This window comes from Cucurbita maxima, unplaced genomic scaffold, assembly GCF_002738345.1.
Source record: "Cucurbita maxima cultivar Rimu unplaced genomic scaffold, Cmax_1.0 Cma_Scf00036, whole genome shotgun sequence".
In the NCBI taxonomy this organism is placed as follows: Eukaryota; Viridiplantae; Streptophyta; class Magnoliopsida; order Cucurbitales; family Cucurbitaceae; genus Cucurbita; species Cucurbita maxima.
Window position 1 is genome coordinate 725,543 of NW_019272052.1, and position 21,260 is coordinate 746,802.

The 21,260-nt window shown below is 34.4% G+C and overlaps 5 protein-coding genes across 9 annotated transcripts in view; 1 reads left to right on the forward strand and 4 right to left on the reverse strand.

Moving 5' to 3' along the window:
- Window positions 1–4,629: 4,629 nt before the first annotated feature.
- The window catches only part of LOC111468313 (E3 ubiquitin-protein ligase RMA1H1-like), a 22,445-nt gene continuing 5,814 nt past the window's right edge, over window positions 4,630–21,260 (forward strand). The window contains exons 1-3 of one of the 5 annotated variants that reach the window (XR_002714730.1): window positions 4,630–4,899; window positions 5,819–6,584; window positions 20,741–20,745. Coding sequence is in view for 4 of the 5 variants with exons in the window: in XM_023113487.1 (XP_022969255.1) it covers window positions 5,863–6,528 (666 nt within the window). In the remaining variant the exon portion in view is untranslated. Of the gene's footprint in view, window positions 4,900–4,928; window positions 5,680–5,818; window positions 6,699–20,740; window positions 20,746–21,260 lie in introns of those variants that run through there. The other 4 variants (XM_023113487.1, XM_023113488.1, XM_023113490.1 and 1 more) reach the window with 4 other exon arrangements.
- Window positions 6,822–9,232, reverse strand: LOC111468172 (pentatricopeptide repeat-containing protein At2g20710, mitochondrial-like). Its single transcript, XM_023113292.1, has 2 exons — window positions 8,832–9,232; window positions 6,822–8,481 (listed from the first exon to the last, which is right to left on the reverse strand). Exons 1-2 carry the CDS (start codon window positions 9,129–9,131, stop codon window positions 7,240–7,242), a joined length of 1,542 nt encoding a protein of 513 aa, XP_022969060.1. The 5' UTR covers window positions 9,132–9,232; the 3' UTR covers window positions 6,822–7,239.
- Window positions 11,674–13,439, reverse strand: LOC111468260. The gene is made up of 4 exons (XM_023113422.1): window positions 13,250–13,439; window positions 12,939–13,097; window positions 12,179–12,397; window positions 11,674–12,103 (listed from the first exon to the last, which is right to left on the reverse strand). Exons 1-4 carry the CDS (start codon window positions 13,421–13,423, stop codon window positions 11,762–11,764), a joined length of 894 nt encoding a protein of 297 aa, XP_022969190.1. The 5' UTR covers window positions 13,424–13,439; the 3' UTR covers window positions 11,674–11,761.
- On the reverse strand, window positions 14,402–16,173 carry LOC111468219 (ethylene-responsive transcription factor ERF053-like). The gene has a single exon (XM_023113365.1). It carries the CDS (start codon window positions 15,910–15,912, stop codon window positions 14,764–14,766), a length of 1,149 nt encoding a protein of 382 aa, XP_022969133.1. The 5' UTR covers window positions 15,913–16,173; the 3' UTR covers window positions 14,402–14,763.
- LOC111468061 lies at window positions 19,232–20,666 on the reverse strand. The gene is made up of 5 exons (XM_023113111.1): window positions 20,626–20,666; window positions 20,428–20,560; window positions 20,022–20,125; window positions 19,768–19,978; window positions 19,232–19,702 (listed from the first exon to the last, which is right to left on the reverse strand). The coding sequence occupies exons 1-5, from the start codon at window positions 20,664–20,666 to the stop codon at window positions 19,232–19,234; spliced, it is 960 nt and encodes a 319-aa protein (XP_022968879.1).

Here is a 21,260-nt window from a genome sequence, read left to right on the forward strand (position 1 = left end):
AAAAAAAAAAAAAAAAAAAAAAAAAAAAAAAAAAAAAAAAAGATCAATCACAGTGAGGAATGATCCCCAATCATGTATTACAAGTGGTGGGTTTCGTTTTGTTCCTTCTCGTAACTCGACCATATAATATATTTAATGTAATGACATAATATATACTTTTTATATGGTAATTTTGTACATTTTTCTTTAATGATATGATTAAAAAAAGATGACAGTCACTCCTTATCTAGATATCACTACTTCTAGTGCTCTGTTTTGGTAATGACAAATTGACAACACAACTTTCCCTCTAAAGTGGATATCAGTTCGATCATTCTCATCGTTAAATCGAAAAACGAAACATGTTAGAATTAACAATTATTGTAACGTTGGGAGTAAGTCAAATATGACGAGCAAGATTTAAATTTGAATTTGAGAGGAGCATCTTTGAGGCAAAAAGTTAGGAGTCTTTTTCGTTAATGGGGTTGCACCAAAATGTGGCTGAGGTTCAAGAGAATTATGATAATTGCCATTATTGTTAAGTCTTCGTCTCGACCATTAGGTATGTTGGTTCATACTTATCTTTTAATTCGACACGGCAAAAATGGACAAACTAATATGACAATTGGGTCACAACATTTTTATTTATACTTTTAAAGTATTTCATTTTTAAACTTGATTTGCATATAATCTATTTAAATGCATGATTTGAAATACAGGTTAATTTTGATATGATTATGATTATGAGTATTATCCAGTGTCGTCAACTTGTCTAAAATCAACCTGACACTAAATATTTAAGGTCTTTTTCGATAACGATTTAATATGTGGCAGTCGTATTTATAAACTTAAATATTTCAGATAAATATCGTTAGAGAAGTTTATAAATTTATTAGGAATTTTTTAAATACATGGACTAAATCGTTAAATTTTAAAAAATTGGGGACTAAATTTATGGTTTATTGGAATTTGATGTTGCATTAGCAAACAAAAAGATGGAAGATTATCCATCTCATCTGACAGCCATTAACAAACAACCAAGAAACAGCCGCCATTCTAAATCTTAATTCTATCCATTTGCAATTCGTGCAATTTGAGGGCGTCGTTCTTCATCAACAACAAATAAAAAAGATAAGAAAGATCATCTAGACGGGTTATGTTCGTGTTCGAAAATAACGGACCGAGCAGAGCGAGAGAGCTGAGTCGATGTCGAGTTTGAAGGGGCGAAGCAGTAGAAGAGGCTTTGATATCACCTTTCTCACAAGATAGGCCTTCTTGTCCTCTGCATTGATGAGCAAAGAGGCAAGGAGGGAACATTGTGTGGACGCAGTTGTTAGACATGTCGTGTAATTCATCTACAAAGCTGGTGGGTATTTGAGAGTTTACCATTTCTGTTCAATACAATTCAACTCGACCTTCTATTTTAATATTGGGTTAAATTGAATTGTTTTTAAAATTATTTAAAATATTTACAAATTACGACAAACGTAAATATTCTTAATATTTATAATAATCTTAAAAAAATATAGGACGAGTTGTCCAACAAAAAAATATATCAAATTCTGAGCGGACCCAAATTTCAGTTTTTAAAAATTTAATTTAATCGATTTAAAATTTAAAAAGTTCATTTAGCAGAAAAGCCCAAAACTGGAAATGGGTTTTCTTCTGGTTGAACACTGCTAAAGGGCTTTACTTTTTTCGGGCTGAATTTTTCTATTTCTTTTCGTTTTTTTTTTTTTTTTGACATAATTTATGTTTTTGGAGAGAAAATTGTTTGTTTAATTATTTATTTTTCATAATTCAAACTTTGAATATCAAAATTTTGGTAATAAGATTCCATTTCACCAAATCTTATCCTTTCTCCCCCTTCTCATTCGTTTACAATTTATAAAAATTAAATTCCATAACAAACAACAAATTAGTGATTAATTTATGTTTTTATTTTATTATATTTTTTTTTAATAAAAAAACAAAAAAAAACATTTTAAGCTCCAAAAGTCAACTCACCAACCAATCTAATTTCACCTAGTTTTCTTCTTATTTCACACGATATTTAAGGGCAACCACTTTATAACGGTTATGTAATTCAACCTTATCCATTTCTTTTAATTAAAAAAATAATAATACGAAAGTTGACTTCTGTCTCAATTGGATTGTTATTAGCTGATCTTAAAGTCAACTGTTCATAAATTTTTGGTTGGTCAACTAACTAACTATGAGTAGCTCATAATCCACCCACCCAATTTGCAAATTCGGAATCTAATAAGGTGTGTATTTTTCAAAATAATTTTTAAAGAAAAATAAATACACCGTTTTTTAATCGAGTAATATAAGATAAAAGTAATATAAATTGTTTACGTTCTCAATCCCATATGACGACATTGTATATAAAATTGTGAGTGATATTTATGAACGTTCCATCTCTATATTTCTAAACAATAATATTCTAATTATCAAGATATTAGAAAATATATATATTTATTTATAAAAAAAAATTAACGACATGACTTTAAAATATATACAAACTAGTTAAATAATAACAAGACTTGGTGTAAAATAGATATTAAATAGCAAAATACGTTTGGTCGTAAAAGATATGTTGTATATATAAATATAGTTGTATATACATCATTTTACTTTATTGGTTTAGTTGAGTCGGCGGTGGTCATACTTGATAGTTAGCGATAACATTCGATTGCTACGATAATGACAAATTGATGATTAAAATTAAAATGTTGTCGAAATATAGTTTAATAATCTTTTTTTTTTCTTAATAAAATTTATGTTTTTATTTTAAATTTAAAGGAAAAAAATTAATTTTTGAGGGATGATATATTATTTGACCTTCAAATTATTATTGTTATTTAATAATAGCATGATATGAAAACATATAAAACAGCTAATTATAACCGACTTAACATATAAAATAAAACAACTTGTCCGTTACAAAAAAAAATTTATGTTTTTCATAAACTTTAGTATATACCATCATTTAATTTGGTCAATTTAATAATCTCTATTTATTAATAACAAAATAATAATTTTATAGCTATTTTTTAAACTATAAATGATTAATTAAAATGCCATCTGTTGAATAATTTAAATTAAAATGAAACTTAAATGTATATTTTTATAGGAATAGAAAATAAAACAAAAGTCAAGACCACAGAATAAAAAATAAAAAAACGATTAAAATATTATGAATTTTTTCTTACATTTTCAACTTTCTTTTTAAATTTTCAATAAATTTACAAATTTTAAAAATTTTAAAATTTAAATTTTGTATAGTAAATATATAATTTATTTTTTAAAACAAAAACCTATAAAAATTTAGAAACCAAGCACAAACTTTAAAATTTACTAAATAAATTCATAATTTAATCCATTTGAATTAACATTTGTGTAAAATACATGAAATTTAATTAAATTTTAGTCTATTGTTTTATATGTCTCATTTTAGTTTGTGTATTTTTTGAAAGTAAACGACTAAAATTAAACTTCAAATACAACATTGTTCCAATACCTAACTCAATAAATTAGGGTAAATTCAATTAATTATATTAATAATCCAACATTCTTCCTTAATTTCCTAATGTCACTATGAAAGTTGTACATAAATTAGTAACACCTTATTCAAACTTTCAACTCCTCATTTTTCTATATATATAATTCATTTAATAAATAACCATTTTATTTTTAAAATCACTAATTTTTTTTAACCAATAAATTCAAGAATGGTCATAACTACCTACTTATTATTTTAAAATGATGTCATAATTTTGGTTAAATCACAATAAAAATAATCAGCTGTCAATTTAATTTTGCTAAAAACGGAATATCCATCCAGAAAATAAAAAGAATTTATTGGGCCATTTTCTTAAAAAAGTAATTCATACATTTAGGGGAAATTTTGGGGTTATTTAATAATAAGCTTAGAATATTAGGTATTTTCTATACAAAATCTTCCAGAAACCCTTTATTTTAATGGATTGTCATATTTTAAAAAATGAATTTATTTATATAAATTTTAATTTTGAATTAAAAAAATAGAATATATATTTTAGTATAAAGAAAATTAAAAATTTAAATATCAAATAGACCCGTAACTCACACCATTGACACGTATTTTTTTGTGTTCGGATGATCTTTTATATATATATTTATATTTTACTTCATCTTCTAGAAGGAATCAATCTCAATAATTAGTTTTTTTTTTTTAAAGAATAGAAATCTTCTAGAAGCCAACATTTTTTTAGTGAAATTAATTACCACTCTCTTCCATTTCTCAATTAGCTTTCTTAGATTCAGATTCTAATTATGGCCAATTAATAATTATTTGAAATTAAATAGATATTTTAAAATTTATTTGGAAGGGTGTGAAAAATAATCAAAACCTATCTATTATTTTTTTTTTAATCTTTTTGTATGAAAAAATAATTAAAATAATGATATTTATCTAATTTTAATTTCCTTCATAAAATATATCAACAAAATTAGGGGGGAAAGTATAGAAACTTCCTGCTGCTATCGTAACGACACGTAGCAGTGAGATTTATTATTATTATTATTATTATTATTATTTTGAATTTATTTTATTTATTTGTTTATATTTTGTTGAAAATTAAAAGAAGATTAGAAGAATGACGGTGTTAAGAGTTGGCGCCTTTAAATCTCGGCGTCAACGTTACGTACCCTCTCATCTTTTATGTTCTTCAGTTTCTTCTTCTTCTTCTTCTTCGATCTCACATTTCGTTCTCGTTCTTTTTTTTTATTGTTTCTGATAATTTTCCATTGGAGCTCGTGATTTTGCGGTACGAAGTTTCATATCCCTAAATTTTGCGTACTCCCCGTTACTGGCAACCTTCTTCTAGACTCCCGTGCCTCTCTGAATCGAAGCGACTAATTCCTGTTCGAAATTTGGTACGCTTTGAACTTGAGGATTTTGAATGTTGAACTTGTGTTTTCTTCTTCTGTGGAATAATTATGGGCTCATGTCTGATTCTTGACAGAATAGGGTTTTTTTTTCCTTTCAAATTGAAGCATTAGTTTTCATCTTAACGAATTTCTAACAAAATTTCATCGGAAGAAGATTGGATCAGTCATTTCGTGTTCTAATTGCATATTCACTTGATTTCTGTGTGATTGGCTTTTGAAATCCGTTTTAAATTGTTGGAAATATTTTAGAAAACTGGTTTAGATATGGATAAACATGTTTAAGAAGAGGTAATTTAGTTTAGAATCGTATGAGAGTGACTTCGAACAGAATTTTGGATAGGTATCCTACTTTTTTAATTCGAAATTTTTGTTGAATGTTCTAAGAGATTTCTTGTTGAGTAGTGTTAAAATGTAGTATTTTTTAAAGATTGAACAAAATTCAAAAGAATTTTTTATAATTTATGATGAACAGTTCTAATCTTATGTCTTTATCAGCTGATTCATGCGCCTGTACTCAAGATTAGCTTGAGCCGACACCACCATGTTTGTTTAATTAATTTTCGGTATAGCTCAAGATTTATTTATTTTGGATCTGGATATGGATAGTTTCTAGCCCCAAAAAACTTTCCAGAAGGTCAACTTGCAAATAAGATTTAAATATCTAATTGGCCTGCGGCATTAACCAAGAGTTTGTCTTTATAATATTCTGAAAGCACATAACTCTACCTCTTATCTCCTTGCTCTTATCTTTCCTTGGGATTCAAGGTATTGATTTTTGTAATCAGAGAGAACCAAAACAAGTTCATCTCTGCATGTAAACATATATTTTCTCTGTTTCTTCAAAGATCTTGTGGTTGTTCGATCTTTCGATCCAATATTGATCTAAGTTTTTATGATTTGGTAGTTTAGGTTTCTAAGAAGGGTTGTGTTACAACAGAGCATTTGGAGATGGAGATTAACTCATTTGGAGAGAACAAGTCTTGGACGTCTGTTGTGGATGCCATGGCTGACACTCATGGTGATGCCTCTGGGCTGTTCGACTGTAACATATGCTTAGAGACTGTGAAAGATCCTGTTGTTACACTTTGTGGCCATCTCTTTTGTTGGCCCTGCCTTTACAAATGGCTTCACTTTCAGGACAGCTCTAAAGAAAAACATGGCCGGCGACTCCAGCAATGTCCAGTTTGTAAGGCAGAAGTTTCTGATGCTACTCTAGTGCCACTCTATGGCAAAGGTGGAACTCAAGACCCATTCGAAAGCAAGAATTCGCAGCTTGGAATCGTCGTCCCTCGGAGGCCTAACGGTCCTGTTTGCTTCGAGTTACCAAAGCCAGCTTCTCACCCAACCTCTCACCCAGTTCCTCAATCTAGGCAAGGAAATTCTTCTAATCAATCAAACATTTGCTATGCTCAAGTGACAGGAGTGTTTGGAGAAGTGGTTTATGCAAGAATGTTCGGTGCAATAACGAATCTATATGCATATCCCAATGCATACCCTCTTGTGTGGAGCAGTAGCCCAAGGATTAGAAGGCATATTTTGCAGACTGATGAATCACTCAACAGAATCTGTATTTTTCTTTTCTGTTTCTTAGTTATCTGTCTTCTTTTGTTCTGAGCCATAGATTTTCCCTTTACTCTCTAATCCATTGTAAAAAATGATATGCAGATTGTGTTATGTAGGCGTGGCTGAGCGTTGGTGGCGATGTTGCCCCTTGGCTTGCCCTTCTTATGTAGTTGATGTAAATAATAATTTTGTTTAAAGGCTCGTTATATGGCCTTCTATTACTCTCTGTGAGATTTCACATCAGTTTTAGCACACACGTTTTAAAACTTTGAGAGAAAACCTAGAAGTGGAAAGATTTCTCTTTAGTGGAAATTCAAAGAAAATAATATCTGCTAGTAGTGGGGTTGAGTTGATACAAATGGTATAAGAGTCAATCACTAGGCGATATGTCAACAAGGGTACTAAGCCTCCAAGGAAGTGGAGAAGAGGAGAATGAAACATTCTTTATAAGAATGTGAAAACCTCTCCCTAATAGCCAGAGAAAGCCCAAATAAGATAATATCGGCTAGTGGTGGACTTGAGTTGTTACATTCTTGACCGTTCTTGGATTCGCCTATTCTACTAACAAGATAGAAAATGAAGAGGATTTGCAGTGACAATCCAAATTTACATTTGAAATTCTTTTAAGGACCCAAAACAAGTGGAATTAGCTTTATAGCATTCCTTTTCTTATCACAGGAAGAAGAGCTGGTCTTGTATTTCAACCATAGCCTCTGTCAACGATTTTATAGTGCTGAGACTCGCGATGAGCCTAAAAGAATGTTACCAATCACTACAAGAGGTCTTAGTTCCCAGGATTTTGTGCACTTCTTCATCAGCAGAAAAACCATCCATCTCCATCTGGTTTAGAATGCTGAGCACTGGTTTTCCACCTGCAATGGAAGTCCTCAGCGATCTGTAGTACATCTCCTTCGTCACCGTACCCGAGCTTCTGCATAGTCGTATCATTTCCTCCATTGTTTCTCCATCTCCTTGCTCTTCCAAGTAATTCAGACAGGCTTCCAAAATGTCTTGGTTTGGTTTCCAATCCTGCCTTCCAACTAACATAGCTCTCTTCAACATCTCAACTGCTTTGCTCATGAGCCCGTGTTCGACGTATCCCATAGCTAACACGCTCCACGTGCTGGCATATGGAGTTCTTCCCATCACTGCTCGGTTAACGAGCGATTCTGCCTTATCAAAAAGACCTTTTCTGCAATAAGCAACCAGAAGTCGATTCAACACTCGAAAATCATAGAATGTGCACTTTGATTCCCACTCCTGGAAAATCCTTTCAGCCCCTTCAATATCATCAAGTTTCACTAGAGATGTGATCATTAAGGCATATGGCACATCTATTTGTTTAATTGATGACTTGAACGTACTCCAAACCCTGTAAAGTTCGTCCTTACGACCTGTTCGTTCATAAAGCGACAGCAGAAACTCAAACGCCGATTTGTTTTTACGCGGTGGAATCTTCTCCTCCATTTTCTTCAGCATGGAGAGAGCCTCTGTTTCCAACCCAGCTGATAGATATCCACTAGCAGCAATTGAATAAATTCTCCAATCAGCTCTGAATTCAGAATTCTCCTCAATCCTTTTGAGGATCTTTTCCATACCAGAAATGTCTGCATTAGCAACATAAGCTGCACTAAGATTTCTAACAGTGTAGATATCCTGAGGTATTCCCTTCATTTCCATTTCTTGAATCAATAGATCAATCTTATGATGCTGCCCGACCTGAGCGTAGAGGTTAATTAGCACGTTATACGGAAACGACGTGGTAGCAAACCCCAATTTTCTCATTTCTTGCATAATGGCTTCAGCTTTCTCAACTGATCTCTCTCGCACATAACTACAGAGAAGAGCGCCATAAGCATTAGAAGTTCTCAACTGGGATGATATACTATTGAAGTAATGTTCTGCGTGTTCCAGACCATGAACTATGCGGATTAAATCCAGCCTCATCGCAGCATCGCTCGACGATAGATTAAAGTATCTTCGATCCGTCATCCATCTAGATATCTGGACAAAAGCAAGAAAGTATGAAACTCAACACTCACTTGAAAAAATGTTCTTATCACAGCAACTCTTAATGTTTTCTTCTGATGAGGATCGTTGGAAATATATCATACCATAGTGGAGAGTCGTGATTCGTAACATTCCGTTCTAACAATATCTCAAGTTTTGGAAGCAAAACGAAGAAATTTTCAGTTATGAACATGTACTAAACGAACACCATTTCCAAAATTAGGGCAAGAAGAGACAACCAAATGCTACGAACTGATCTCAGAGAGAAAAATCAGAGAACATTGAAACTCAATCCAGGAATAGAAAACAATAAGCTAAACAGTGATTGAAGCGGGAAAGCGAACCTCTAGAGCGTGATTGAAGCGGCGGAAGCTCTTCATGAGGCGAACAAGCGACTGAAGTTCCTGTTTCCCAATCGCTCTTCCGTCGCCGACCCACTTCTCGAGTACCGGAATAACAGAGATTTTAGGGTCTCGTATGGTTAAGATTTTGTCAAGAAGAGCAGGCGATGTGGGCGGCGGAGTGGAAGAGAAGAGCGGGGAAGGGCTTTTGATACAGAAGAGGCAAGGTAATGGCATAGATCGTTGAGGGCTCTGAAGGAGATTAGGTATGGGCTTGTTCCAGCTTCGAAGCTTCATCATCATCCTCTTGATTCAAAGATTGTAAATCCACACAAAATTGGCAGAAACTCCACCTTCTGCACTTCGATTCTGGATTATTGGGTCCTCATTTTTCTTTTTCAATTTCAATTTTTTTATTTTTTTTTGCCAAGTGTATTTTAATTTGTTTTAAATATTTTTTTAACCAAAATTAATGCAATCGAATTGGATTTGGTAGAAAATTTTAGAATTGTGTACATTATCCAAAACTCATAAGAAATTGACGCTTGTCACGAAATTGAGATATTTTGCATAATTATATTTTTTTTTCAAAAAAAAAAAAAAACTAGTTTATTTATTTATTTATTTTAGTCATACAAAAAAAACCCAAATTTGCAATCTTATGAACAAAAAGAAGTTAAATTTAATGAACATGAAGGAATTGGGATACATTATTGAGAGAGGACATGAATGAAACCCAGATCAAAATGAAGAAACCCAGAAAGATACCAAAAAACAGAGCCCTAATGAATCTAAATAAACCCAGAAGATAAACCAAACTTTCTGACAAACACAAATCCAGAAAGAATCAAGCTCTAAGGAGTTTAGGTATGATGTTGTTGATGCTGTTGTTGATGATGGTTAGCGTTTGAAGTGCTTGACTTTGTGCCAGCCTTTCTTGCAGGTTTCGCCCACAATCTTCACCCCTTTCTTGAAGATGCTCTTCAATTCCTTCGCCCTCTCCTTCACCTGCTTCTCAAATCCGCCCATTCTTCTTCTTCTTCTTCTTCTTCTTCTTCTTCTTCTTCTTCAATATGTCTCTGTATTGATTGATGGGATTTTTACTCTGTTTCTCTGTTTTGGGTATCAGTAGGAGGAGGAGGATTCAGCGGCAGCAAATGGGTTCTTATAAAAGAAATACTAAAGGAATAATTGGGGCTGGTATTGGCTGTGCTTTGCTGGGCCAATCAAACTTCGAGACGTTGATAGCCACGTGTCCCGCATCCAAGGGGTGGAAATGATTGTGGGTTCGATCAAGAGGAGGGGACAAAAGAAACAGCTTTTTTATTGGACCAGTGTGGCATTATGCCAAGTTCTATGTTGTTTTGAATTGAAATTTAGAATTCCAGGAATCCAGGAATCCAAGAGTCCAGGCCAAGCATTTTTTACTTTTTCTTTTTTCTTTTTTTTTTTGGGCGAATCTGATTCTTTCGCCTCCAAATAATAATAATATCTCAAAGTTTAAATACACTTTTAAGTTGGTTCATTTTGGTATCTATGCTCAGAAAATATTCATCTTGACATTGTACTTTCTGTGAAATCTCACGCTGGTTGGAGAGTAGAACGAAACATTCGTGTGAAAATCTTTCATCAGCAGACGTGTTTGAAGGAAAACCTAAAAGGAAAAAAACTCAGAGAGGACAGCCTTTGAGGGAAAGCGTAAAAGGAAAAACTCAAAGAGGACAATATCTCCAAAAATCTTGAGAGGAAGCATCCATAGAGGTCAATATCTACCAATGGTATCACAACCAGACATCAGACAGTGTGACAGTGAGGACGTTGGGCCTCTAAGGGCACATCGATTGGAGAGGGGAACAAGTACTAGTGAGGACGCTGAGTTCTAAAGGAGGTGGACTGTGAGATCTCACATCAGTTGAGGAAGAGAATCAAACATTCTTTATAAGGGTGTGAAAACATTCTATATGTTCGTTTGTTAGGAGGGAATTGGATCTACGAGAATTATTACTTTTACATGTGAAAAATAAAAAACATCATAATTTTATTTGAATTTATGGCCATTTGGGGTGTTGCCCTTAAATTTGAAAGCATAATTGCATAGGAAGCCAGAGGTGATGAACAGAGACAGGTGGGGGCTAAGGCCTAGTAACATAATTGGTAGTCATTTCCTCGACTCTCCTCTGGCCCCCTTGGTGTCGGTTGAAAGGTTGAAAGCATTGATGGTGGCAACTAAAAAGTTTGCAACTTTAATATCATCAACTCAACTATCTTAACAAGGAACTGAAGTTTAGAACAGTAAGTAATTCTCCCTCTTTAAGTGTGAGTTTCAGGCGTTTCAGCATTAACCTGAAAAAATCTAGACGTGAATGCAACAACTCCGTTACTTTAATTTCCATCTGAACGTCACTCACTGGCAATGTAAAAACTTTTTCCTAGTAGACGCGTTTTAAAATCTTTGAAAAGAAGTTCGAAAAGGAAAGGCCAAATAACAATATCTGTTAGCGGTAGCCTTGGACTGTTACAAATGACATCAGAACTAGAAACCGAACGATGTGCCAGCGAGGAGGCTGAACTTCGAAAGGGGGTGGACACGAGGCCTTATGCGAGAAAGGACACTGGGCCTCGAAGGGGATGGATTGGAGATCCCACATTGATTGGAGAAGGGAACGAGTGCTAGCAAGTACGATGGGGAAGAGAACGAACCATTCTTTATAAGAGTGAAAACCTCTCCCTAGTAGATACATTTTAAAAACCTTGAGGGGAAGGAAAAACCCAACAAGTACAATATTTGCTAACGGTGGGTTTAGGCTATTACAAGCAACCAAGTATGACAAGGCAACACACCCAATGATGACAAATGACAAATGATGACAAGGTTATATAAAGCCAGCACAAGTCACACGTGAAGTAGAATTAGGAAGAAATGTAAGTAGTCATTAGGATAGGTAAGTTAAAAGAAGGGTCATTGCATTGTACAAGGAATGTATGAGGATTGAAGACCTTAAATTGCCAGTCCAACAGTACGAGCATCCTAGGACACACCCAATGATGAAGAGTTGTACAGAATTTTCACCAGACAAGTGAGCTGCACTGAAGACCGCGGAGCTGACGAGAACAGCTTGCTGCCATTGCATCTCTGATGATATTGATGCCAATAGAAAGCCTCTGTAAACAGTCTCTTCCAAGAAGGGTGTCACAACACAGTACCCTATGAAGCATGCTGCTCTTGAGATGTTGCTGCTGTCAAGAATCTCCTTCAGCACAGGGCTGTTTACAGCCTGCAATTCAGTGGAACTGTAAACAAGAAATCACATCTTTTGAACTGTAAATTATGGAAACAGAACAATGCTAACCTTCGGTCCAATCACTGTTTCTGCAAGAATTGATGTAAGGAAAACTAATGACACGAGGAACCCAAATCCAAAAGCTGATGCAAATAGCCAATTCCTTTTGCCGCCTAAGTTATGGTCTCTAAAGAAGTTTCTGAATCTGTAGTTTGGTTTCGCAGTGACCTTTAGTAGAAGAACGGTCACAATGAACTCAATAGTTTGAATTCCAAGCCTTGATAGAGCCTGCATTGGGAATGAACAAGCTAGAAGTGAGCCAACAAAAAAGAGACCAAACGCTTATTAGAAATCACGGCTCTTCACAATGGTATGATATTGTCCACTTTGAGCATAAATTTTCATTGCTTTGTCTTTGGTTTCTCAAAAGGTCTTGTACCAATAAATATAGTGTTCCTTACTTATAAACCCATGATCTTCCTCTTAATTAACCAATGCAGGACTACTTCTTTCAATAATCCTCAACAACGCTATGTTAAACATAATCACAAAGGCTACCAATGATGACATAAACCTCGAGCATTTTGAAATTCAAGCCAAACCCATCTTCCAAAGTGTACTAAAGATTGAGTCATGGTTTATAATCGTCCGAGCCCACCGTTAGCAAATATTGTCCTCTTTGGACTTTCACTTTCGGACTTCCCCTCAAAGTTTTAAAACGTGTCTACCTCTACTAGGGATAGAGAGAGATTTTCACACCGTTATAAAGAATGTTTCGTTCTACTCTCCAAATCTCACATGGTTTCATACCATCCAAATAAGCACTAACCTTAGTTTGAGGATCAAGAACAGGTATGCGCATTAATTGGGAAACGAGAGACAAGCTTCCAAAGCTCAAAGGAATATGCAAGCTGAAAATGTAAAGAGCCATTGTACTCCAAGCAGTAGCATTATCCCAAGGAGCATCCCGTGGCAGAGCAGAAAAACCCTAAATCAAATCAGAAAATCGCAGTCGGACTTGGAAATGAACACACGCACACACAAACAACGCATCGAATTGAAAACAAAACATTTCAATAAGAATTTCTTGACAATCAGCGATACTCAAAAGTAGAAACATAAAGAAATTATCGGATTCACCTGAGAGGCATCATGGATAGTTTCGTTCTTGTTGCAAAAGCACTTCCACGAGGCTTTAGAATTGAATTTGAAATTCCATTGATGGGGAACGGAGCGTAAATTTGAATAGCCGAATCCTTCCCGCTTGGCGCCTGTAAAATGAAGCTGAGGCAGTTGCTGTATCAACACTATCATTGCTCTCAACTCCCAAATCTCGACAGTCTTGAGAAATTGAGCCCTTTTCGGTCTTTTTATCCAATATATTTGGAATTTGCCAATTTGTTACCCGAAGAACGGAGTATGATTTCTACATCTTGAAGGATAAAAGAGTCATTTCACAATGTGGCCCATTCAAAATGGGCCCTCGCATCGGTCCAAATATTAGGGCCTGGGCCTGACTTTGCTGCACTTACTTGGGCCTCAGAACAGTATTTAGGGTTAAAAATTTAAACGAATTAAAAAAATAAAAATACATATTTTAAAAATCGGTCCGACTTTTAAATATTATTTTATATTTATCTTCTTAAATGCAAAAAGTTGTCCACCACTTGAGGGAGGCGGAGGCCGCCATTCCAACTGAAGAAATGGAGAAAAATAATAATAATAATAAAGATTATTGATAAGCAGGGGATTAAGAAATGGATTAGGTTTAATTAAATAAATAATACTTATACTATCTGCTAACAATATCATTAATTATGCCGTCAATGGACGGCGTTTCGGGTCCCACCCGTCCCTTTCACACCATGTCCTAAACATTTCCACCTTATTTTAATTCGATGAATTATTATTTATTAAATATTTATAAATATCATATAAAACACAATAAATTATTAGTCACAATTTTTCGTGATGGAAGTCATGCAACGACAGCATCCGAGGAGAATGAAGTAATTAATATACCCAAACATTTTTTTTATTAATAGTTAAATTTTTAAAAATTATATTTATTTATTATAATTCTGTGTAATTTTTTTGTTTTTATAAATAGTACATTTACGGGTCAGGAGAATTGGTATGGTTTGAGTTGGGTAAGTCAAATATTTTTGGTTTACGATTCGGTTATTTTGTGGGTTGACAATTTATTGTCACGTCAACCTCACCCTCCTAAAATTAAAATTACAACCCAACCTAATTCTATTCTATTTTACGGATATTTGGAGACTTAGACGGGACATAAATGGAGAGGGTAGAGATGGTATATAAAAAGAGAGGGAACATAAAATACAAGGAAAACCCTAAAAGGCACCATGGAAATCCCAAAAACAAAGGGTTTCCATGGAAGAAAGACGCACCAAACTAGGAAGGGGAAAGAGATCAAAATAGCGTCTCAAAGCCCCTCGTTAGCTGGTTCTTCGAAATGCACCAAGACAAACAAACGAACATAAAATCAAGAACCCTATCAAAGATTCCATCTTTATGATGCCTAAACCATTGGATTGGTCTTCCAAAAACATGCGACCATGTCGGAATACTGCCCCCGACAGATCCAATGGACTAAAAATTCATAGAAGAAGAAGAAGAAATCTACATATTCAATCTTGATCTTTCCATAAGAACAGCTTCATCGGAGCCGATGACGAAGCCGATTCAGAATTCTCTACCATGTTCTGATTATCATCGGACTCCTTAATCTGTGGCTGATTTGATGAACCAAAAGGGAATTGTGATTGAAGAATCAAATTGTTTGTTGGGTCTAAATGATCCCAAACAGCGCTTCCCGGACCCCACCCTGCCGGAATTGCATTAAACCAAGCCTCTTCCATTTCTCCCCAAACCATCTCCGGCGCCTCCGATGCGCCTCCGCTCTCAGTCAACTGCTCATCCGGTTTCTCTTCCTCCGACGGCGGAAGAACGACAGCGCTGTCTTCATGAGCCTCCTCTGTAATTGGATTAGTGTGCTCTGTTTTCGTCTCTGTTTTTGGAGTGTTTTTGTTGAGGAAACGTTCGGGGAAATTGAGTCGAGCATTTTCGCCTCGTAGTTTAAAGGCCTCGCGATCGTAAGCCATGGCGGCGTCTTCGGCGGTGTCGAAGGTTCCTAGCCAAAGGCGAGTTCGATTACGAGGGAGACGAATTTCAGCCACCCATTTCCCCCAATGCCGCTGCCTAACTCCTCTGTAAAGCTTGGTGGCGCTTAAGGGCTGCACCGGCGGTCCAAACAAATGACACCCATCTGGCCCCATTCTGCTCATCACCTTAGCTCTCCCTCTCGGACTCAAATGAAAAGCATCGCTCCAATACTTGAAAAGTCTCTGCTGGGTAGCCACCGGGTCGCCGCCACCGAGGAAGTACGGTGGATAGCCGATCCCCTGTTGCTGATTGGAACTAAAAGAAATCATCTGCTGCTCCGGCGACCCAAACGCCGGAAAATGAGAGGAAGAAGAAGAAGAAGAAGAGGACGAAGAAACGAATTGGGTTGTTGTTGTTGATTGCTGAGATGCTTGAAAATCAAAAGGAAATTGGATCTTAGAAGGAGGAGAAACAGAAACAGGGGATTGAAGAAATGGGTTTCGAAAATCTGAACTACAGAATTTCTTGAGAGGTCTTCTGGACAAGAAAGCATCATCTAAAACAGGCTTCCATTGTTCTTTACCTTTTTCAATCTTCTTCTTTGAAAATTTCAGTTGTGGGGTTGTTTCGTCAAGAACCATCTTCGATTTCCCTGTTTTCTTATCCTCCGCCATGGATGGAAACAGAGCAGTTTCTAAGCTCACACCTCTCGCTCGCAAACTTGCAGGAAGCAGAGAATTCGAGAGTGAAATGGAGTTGAATCGGAAACAGGGTTTATCCGGATTAAGAAAAAACAGAGCGAGCGAGCGAGCGAGCGGCGGAGCGGGGGCGGTGATATGGAAGTAGACGGCGGCGGATGCGGTGGCGTGTTGGGAATGTGAGTAGAAGAAGAAATGGGGTAAGTTTATAAGTTGAATGAGAGAAGAGAAAAAGATTTGAAGTTCGTGTTTTTCTGGTGAATGGAAGAGAGAGAATATGTTTAAGTGTTGTGGTTGGTCAGCTACGAGGCGGCCCCACAAACCCATTGATTCCAATTCCAAGGGTCTTTCCTTGCACTTCAATTCTTTTCCTATTTTCTTTTCTTTTTAATCATATATTAATTTACTCTATTTTCTATATAAAACAATATTCATCCACCAATAATAATAATAAAAAAAATATTCATTAATACCCTCCAATTTTTTTTTTAAAATTAAATATATTATGTTAAAAAAAATATATCATTAATATATATCTGAATTTTTTAATGTTAATTTTAAAATTTTATTAATATTTTTGAAACGGAATGGCCATGGTTGATAATTTTAAATTTTTTTAAAAAGTTTCGAAGTATTAATTAAACTTTTATGATAAATCTAATATTTTTTAATTTTTTAGAATTTTTTTAATTAAGTAATAAGGGAGATGGAATAGTTACGAATTATGTTTTATTTTATTTTAAAAGATGATTAAATTATCTTACAAAAATCATTACAAATTTAAATTATATGAATTACAAGCTGATTGGGTATAAATTAAATTAGAAAATTAAATAATTAGTGATTAAAGTATATTTTTAATTACAAGCTGATTGGGTATAAATTAAATTAGAAAATTAAATAATTAGTGATTAAAGTATATTTTTAATTTTTTTTAATTTAATTTATATTAAAAAATTGTAAAATTAACAAAAATAGTTAAATATGAAATTAGATCAGTTAAATTAATTTGAAAATAAAACGGGGATTATTTTAAAAGATGATTAAATTATCTTACAAAAATCATTACAAATTTAAATTATATGAATTACAAGCTGATTGGGTATAAATTAAATTAGAAAATTAAATAATTAGTGATTAAAGTATATTTTTAATTACAAGCTGATTGGGTATAAATTAAATTAGAAAATTAAATAATTAGTGATTAAAGTATATTTTTAAATTTTTTTAATTTAATTTATATTAAAAAATTGTAAAATTAACAAAAATAGTTAAATATGAAATTAGATCAGTTAAATTAATTTGAAAATAAAACGGGGATTTGAAAGAGTAAATATTTAATGTGTGATGGAAGTGCTCCCACGCGCCCCGCCCCCTATGCTACTTTCGGTGATTCCGTCTTTCTCTCTCTCATAAAAATAATAATAAAAAAATACAAAGTCAAATTGGTGTTCTTTGTGGAGCCCAAAAGTCAACTACGTTACAAACTATGTCGGTGTTTACGGACACGTGTCGGTCATTCATTCTTGACTTTTTCTTCCGGGCTAACTATCTACAAAATATCTTGCCCTATCCTTGTCTCTTTGTGTTCTTGCCATATATTCGATAAGTATAGTTTTATTTTTTAATCAAATTTAGTGCTTTGACTTACGTACAAATGTTATCTTTAAAAACTTAAATAAATAATATTTTAAATTTGACTAAAAATTAAAATATTTGCTATTGCCAACCATATAGATGTTGACGGAGAAGGCCAACTTTAATTGCGAACATATTTATTTATTTATATCGTAATTAGGATAGGAATTTCTCGAGCATTTTTAGAGTTTAGGATTTAGGGTTTTCAAAATAACTTCTATCGTAAAACATCAAAATAAATTTTATAATAATATAATATAATATTCAACGTAATTTCAGACAAGGATTTGGGCAGGGTTGAGGGTAGGAACATAGACGGGAAATATAATTTTTTCATCAGCTTCATTTAACTAACGAGGAAAAATGTGTTTTTACTTCCTCCATTTAAATGGGGATTACTCACCTCGTTGAAAATGGATCTCCTCGAATTAAATAGACTTTCTAAAAGTCAAATGTGGTGTAAGTAATACGAAGAGGTAGAATACCGTAGTTAGTAATTTTACCCTTTAGATGGATGAAAGGATTTCAAAACTATACTGAAAGTAGCTTATAGTTGACGTTAAGAGGTTATCGGAAAATAAAAACATATAGAAACGTTCAAACTTGATAATTTCAAATCAAATTTTCTTACTCTAACTTTATTTTCCTACAAGTCTTCTCCTTCTCGAATACATCGCGAACCTAAACGATTTTACTAAAAATATATATTTCTCAAATTATTTTAAATTTATAATATAAATATATTCCATTAAAATATATATTTGATAGCCATGGTATGCCTTTACAAATTAATTGCAAAGGCCAAAAAGAGAATTTATTTGTTTTTGTTTTGTTATTTTATTTTAATAAAAAAAATAGAGAATTTTGAAAAAGCCAAATTCCATCCTTTTCAAATAAGAGAAAATAATAAGTATCTGCAAAATATCAAAACTCGTACACAAATCTCTTTCAAATTGAGCATGATTTTTCCAAAAATAAAAAATAAAAAATAAAAAACAAATTCAATGCTCAAATTAATTTTTATTATTTTACGAAAATAAAAATATATTTTAGAAACTAATTTAATTTTGATCAATTCAAAATATCTAAACTTTGGCATCTGGGAGTTAATGGCGGAATCCAATAGCATTCCTCTTATCATTCCAAACAAGTTGCTACAAACAAATCCATTAAAATATGAATCTTCCTTAGAACACCAATTTCAATTAAAAACAACACAGTCCAAGTCAACTCCATTTCAGCTGGAAAGCTTCAACTTTAATCCATCATAAACAACATTAATATATACTTATCAAACTCGTAGGTTGTATGAGATACCACATCGATCAGAGAGAAACAAAACATTCTTTATAAAAGTGTTGAAATCTCTTTTTAGAAGACATGTTTTTGAAATTGTGAAGCTTACGATCATACGCAATGGACTAAAGCAGACAATATTTACTTGTAGTGAGCTTACTCTTTTTTAAACAGTTTGTTCCACTGCTTTTTGTCGTGGGTTGACAATTATCTCTTCCTAAAATATCTGATATTTGCTTTCCAAACTCCTTGTTAACACAGAAGGGATATTCTTGTAAGTGGGATTTCCATTCTTCCACCATTTGTTTGGTGGAGCTAAACAAGTTCATAAAGCAACTTCACTTCTCAAACCTGCTTTTTTTCACATCTTTTTCACATATTCTCTCTTCATTTGTATGAATTTCGCTGCGATTTCGTCGTAATCGGGCAGCTTCGGATGAACGTGCCTCGGATACTTGTTTTCATATGGCTGACAATGAGGGTACACAAAAACATCATAAACTATACTTCCAATCGAATACGAATCGAAAACGATTTCGTCGTTCCAATCATAATCTAAACGATTAATCGTCGGAGACTGAATAGAATCGACATGATCATCCATTCTACACTCGGAATGAACATAACAGGGCTGCTGTTTGTCGATGAGATAACCGATAGTTACTTCATAAGATAAGCGATTGTTTGTTCTGTCTAAGCCATGTTCCTGATACCAATCTGGACAGTATTCAAGAGCCAGAATTGCTGGATGAAAGCAATCTCTAGCTATTTCGTTCATCAATCTTTGCTTCTCATCATCTGAAACAGCCTTCATTACAAGCTTCTCTTTGATCTGTACGAAAGTAATGAGTGTTTCAATATTCAAAACACAACAATCTATGACCAGGATTCTAATACCTGTGGATTCACAAGGTTTCCAGGATGCAATTCCACAGCAGCCATGGCGAAACGCTGTCCGTAACGCTCCTCGAAGAACTTTCGAACCGGTTTAAGCTCAGGAAAATCCCCACATCTTGCAGAGGCAAATATGAGACTTGAAATTGCTTCCATAAGATCATCTGGGCATGTCCTGAAACCACCAACAAAGACATTTTTTAAGGATGTTTTTCTCAGATCAAAACCTCCTGAAAAATGGTAACAGTCAGGCCTACTTGTTCTTCCTGACATGGGAGAACTTCACCAGGATGAACTCACAGAAATTTTCAATCAAATCATATGCCTCCATCAAGCTTTCATCTCTAACAAGCTGCTCCACCTGATATACAAATAATCAAAAGAAATGCTTCTTTAAACGTGTCGGTTAGGGAGAGGTTTCTACACCCTTACAAGGAATGCTTCGTTTCCCTCTCCACCCCTTGGAGGTCCAACGTCTTCGCTGGCACACTACCCGGTGTCTAGCTCTGATACCATTTGTAACACCAAGTCCACCATTTGTAACACCGGGGCTCAGATATTGTCTTTCTTTGGACTTTTCTCATGCTTAAAAGGAATGGTTCATTCACGTCTCCAACCAAACCAATATGGTATCTCGCACAAGAGTATTGGGTTTTGACATACCCTGTTGAAGGCAATCTGTTGATAGCCATTGCTAATCAGCTCAAACAAATCTTCACGTAATTGCCTAGCAATTGAATATCTCTTCTTCTTGAGCATCTTAAGCCGGCACAGAGCTTGTTCGATCAGCTTCTTACTGTATCAAATCACAAATAAAGATCAAATCCTTTAAAAAATAAGAACATGTAGCAATGAACCCACCATTTAGAAGCTTTTCTCCACCCAAACAGAATCCCAAACATGTCTGAACTTACACTTGAGAACCATGGCAGTGAAACTGAGTATCATTTCATGATAACTGTTGGGAGTTATTAAGCAGAAGTGGGTTTGAAAATTTAGAGAAAGAGAGCACAGAGAGGGGACGTGGGATGGACTTGGCCGAAATTCTAGGCTTACTAAACGTTGCAAAAAAAAAAAAAGCCTATCTTTTTTAGAACTTGTCAGATTCCACAGAGTGGGAAATGGTGTCAGAGCCCGACACTCCTAAGTGTGCCAGCGCTCGACCCCTAAGGGAGTGAATTGTAAAATCTCATCTTGATTGTAGAGGAGAACGAAACACTCCTTAAAAAGATCAAGAAACAATATATGCCAGCCCGACGGTTACATATAACTCTTCAATTGCGATAAGATATTTGAATTGGAAATGCATAATTTGCCAAAAGGGTTAACAGAAATATCAATAAAGCTACGAACTTTGATCATATTTGGACACGATGTAGAGGGATAGGGCGAGAATCTTAGATGAAAAAACCTCGTAATCTTTATAAGATACACATTGAAGCAAAAGAATGAACATCATAGCACTTACAAAAAAAAAAAAAAAAAAAAAAAGGGGG

What these genes read in the sequence shown, in the direction of transcription:
- LOC111468172 (XM_023113292.1), bottom strand. Translation starts at nt 9,131, where the DNA reads ATGATGATGAAGCTTCGAAGCTGGAACAAGCCCATACCTAATCTCCTT. An exon ending in GCTTCAATCACGCTCTAGAG is followed by an intron (nt 8,482 to 8,831) that starts GTTCGCTTTCCC and finishes GCTTTTGTCCAG; the next exon opens with ATATCTAGATGGATGACGGA.
- LOC111468260 (XM_023113422.1), bottom strand. Translation starts at nt 13,423, where the DNA reads ATGATAGTGTTGATACAGCAACTGCCTCAGCTTCATTTTACAGGCGCC. An exon ending in CTATCCATGATGCCTCTCAG is followed by an intron (nt 13,098 to 13,249) that starts GTGAATCCGATA and finishes GATTTGATTTAG; the next exon opens with GGTTTTTCTGCTCTGCCACG. An exon ending in AAACAGTGATTGGACCGAAG is followed by an intron (nt 12,104 to 12,178) that starts GTTAGCATTGTT and finishes ACTGAATTGCAG; the next exon opens with GCTGTAAACAGCCCTGTGCT.
- LOC111468219 (XM_023113365.1), bottom strand. Translation starts at nt 15,912, where the DNA reads ATGGCGGAGGATAAGAAAACAGGGAAATCGAAGATGGTTCTTGACGAA.
- LOC111468061 (XM_023113111.1), bottom strand. Translation starts at nt 20,666, where the DNA reads ATGTTTGGGATTCTGTTTGGGTGGAGAAAAGCTTCTAAATG. An exon ending in TGGAGAAAAGCTTCTAAATG is followed by an intron (nt 20,561 to 20,625) that starts GTGGGTTCATTG and finishes GATTTGATACAG; the next exon opens with TAAGAAGCTGATCGAACAAG. An exon ending in GAAACCTTGTGAATCCACAG is followed by an intron (nt 19,703 to 19,767) that starts GTATTAGAATCC and finishes ACTTTCGTACAG; the next exon opens with ATCAAAGAGAAGCTTGTAAT.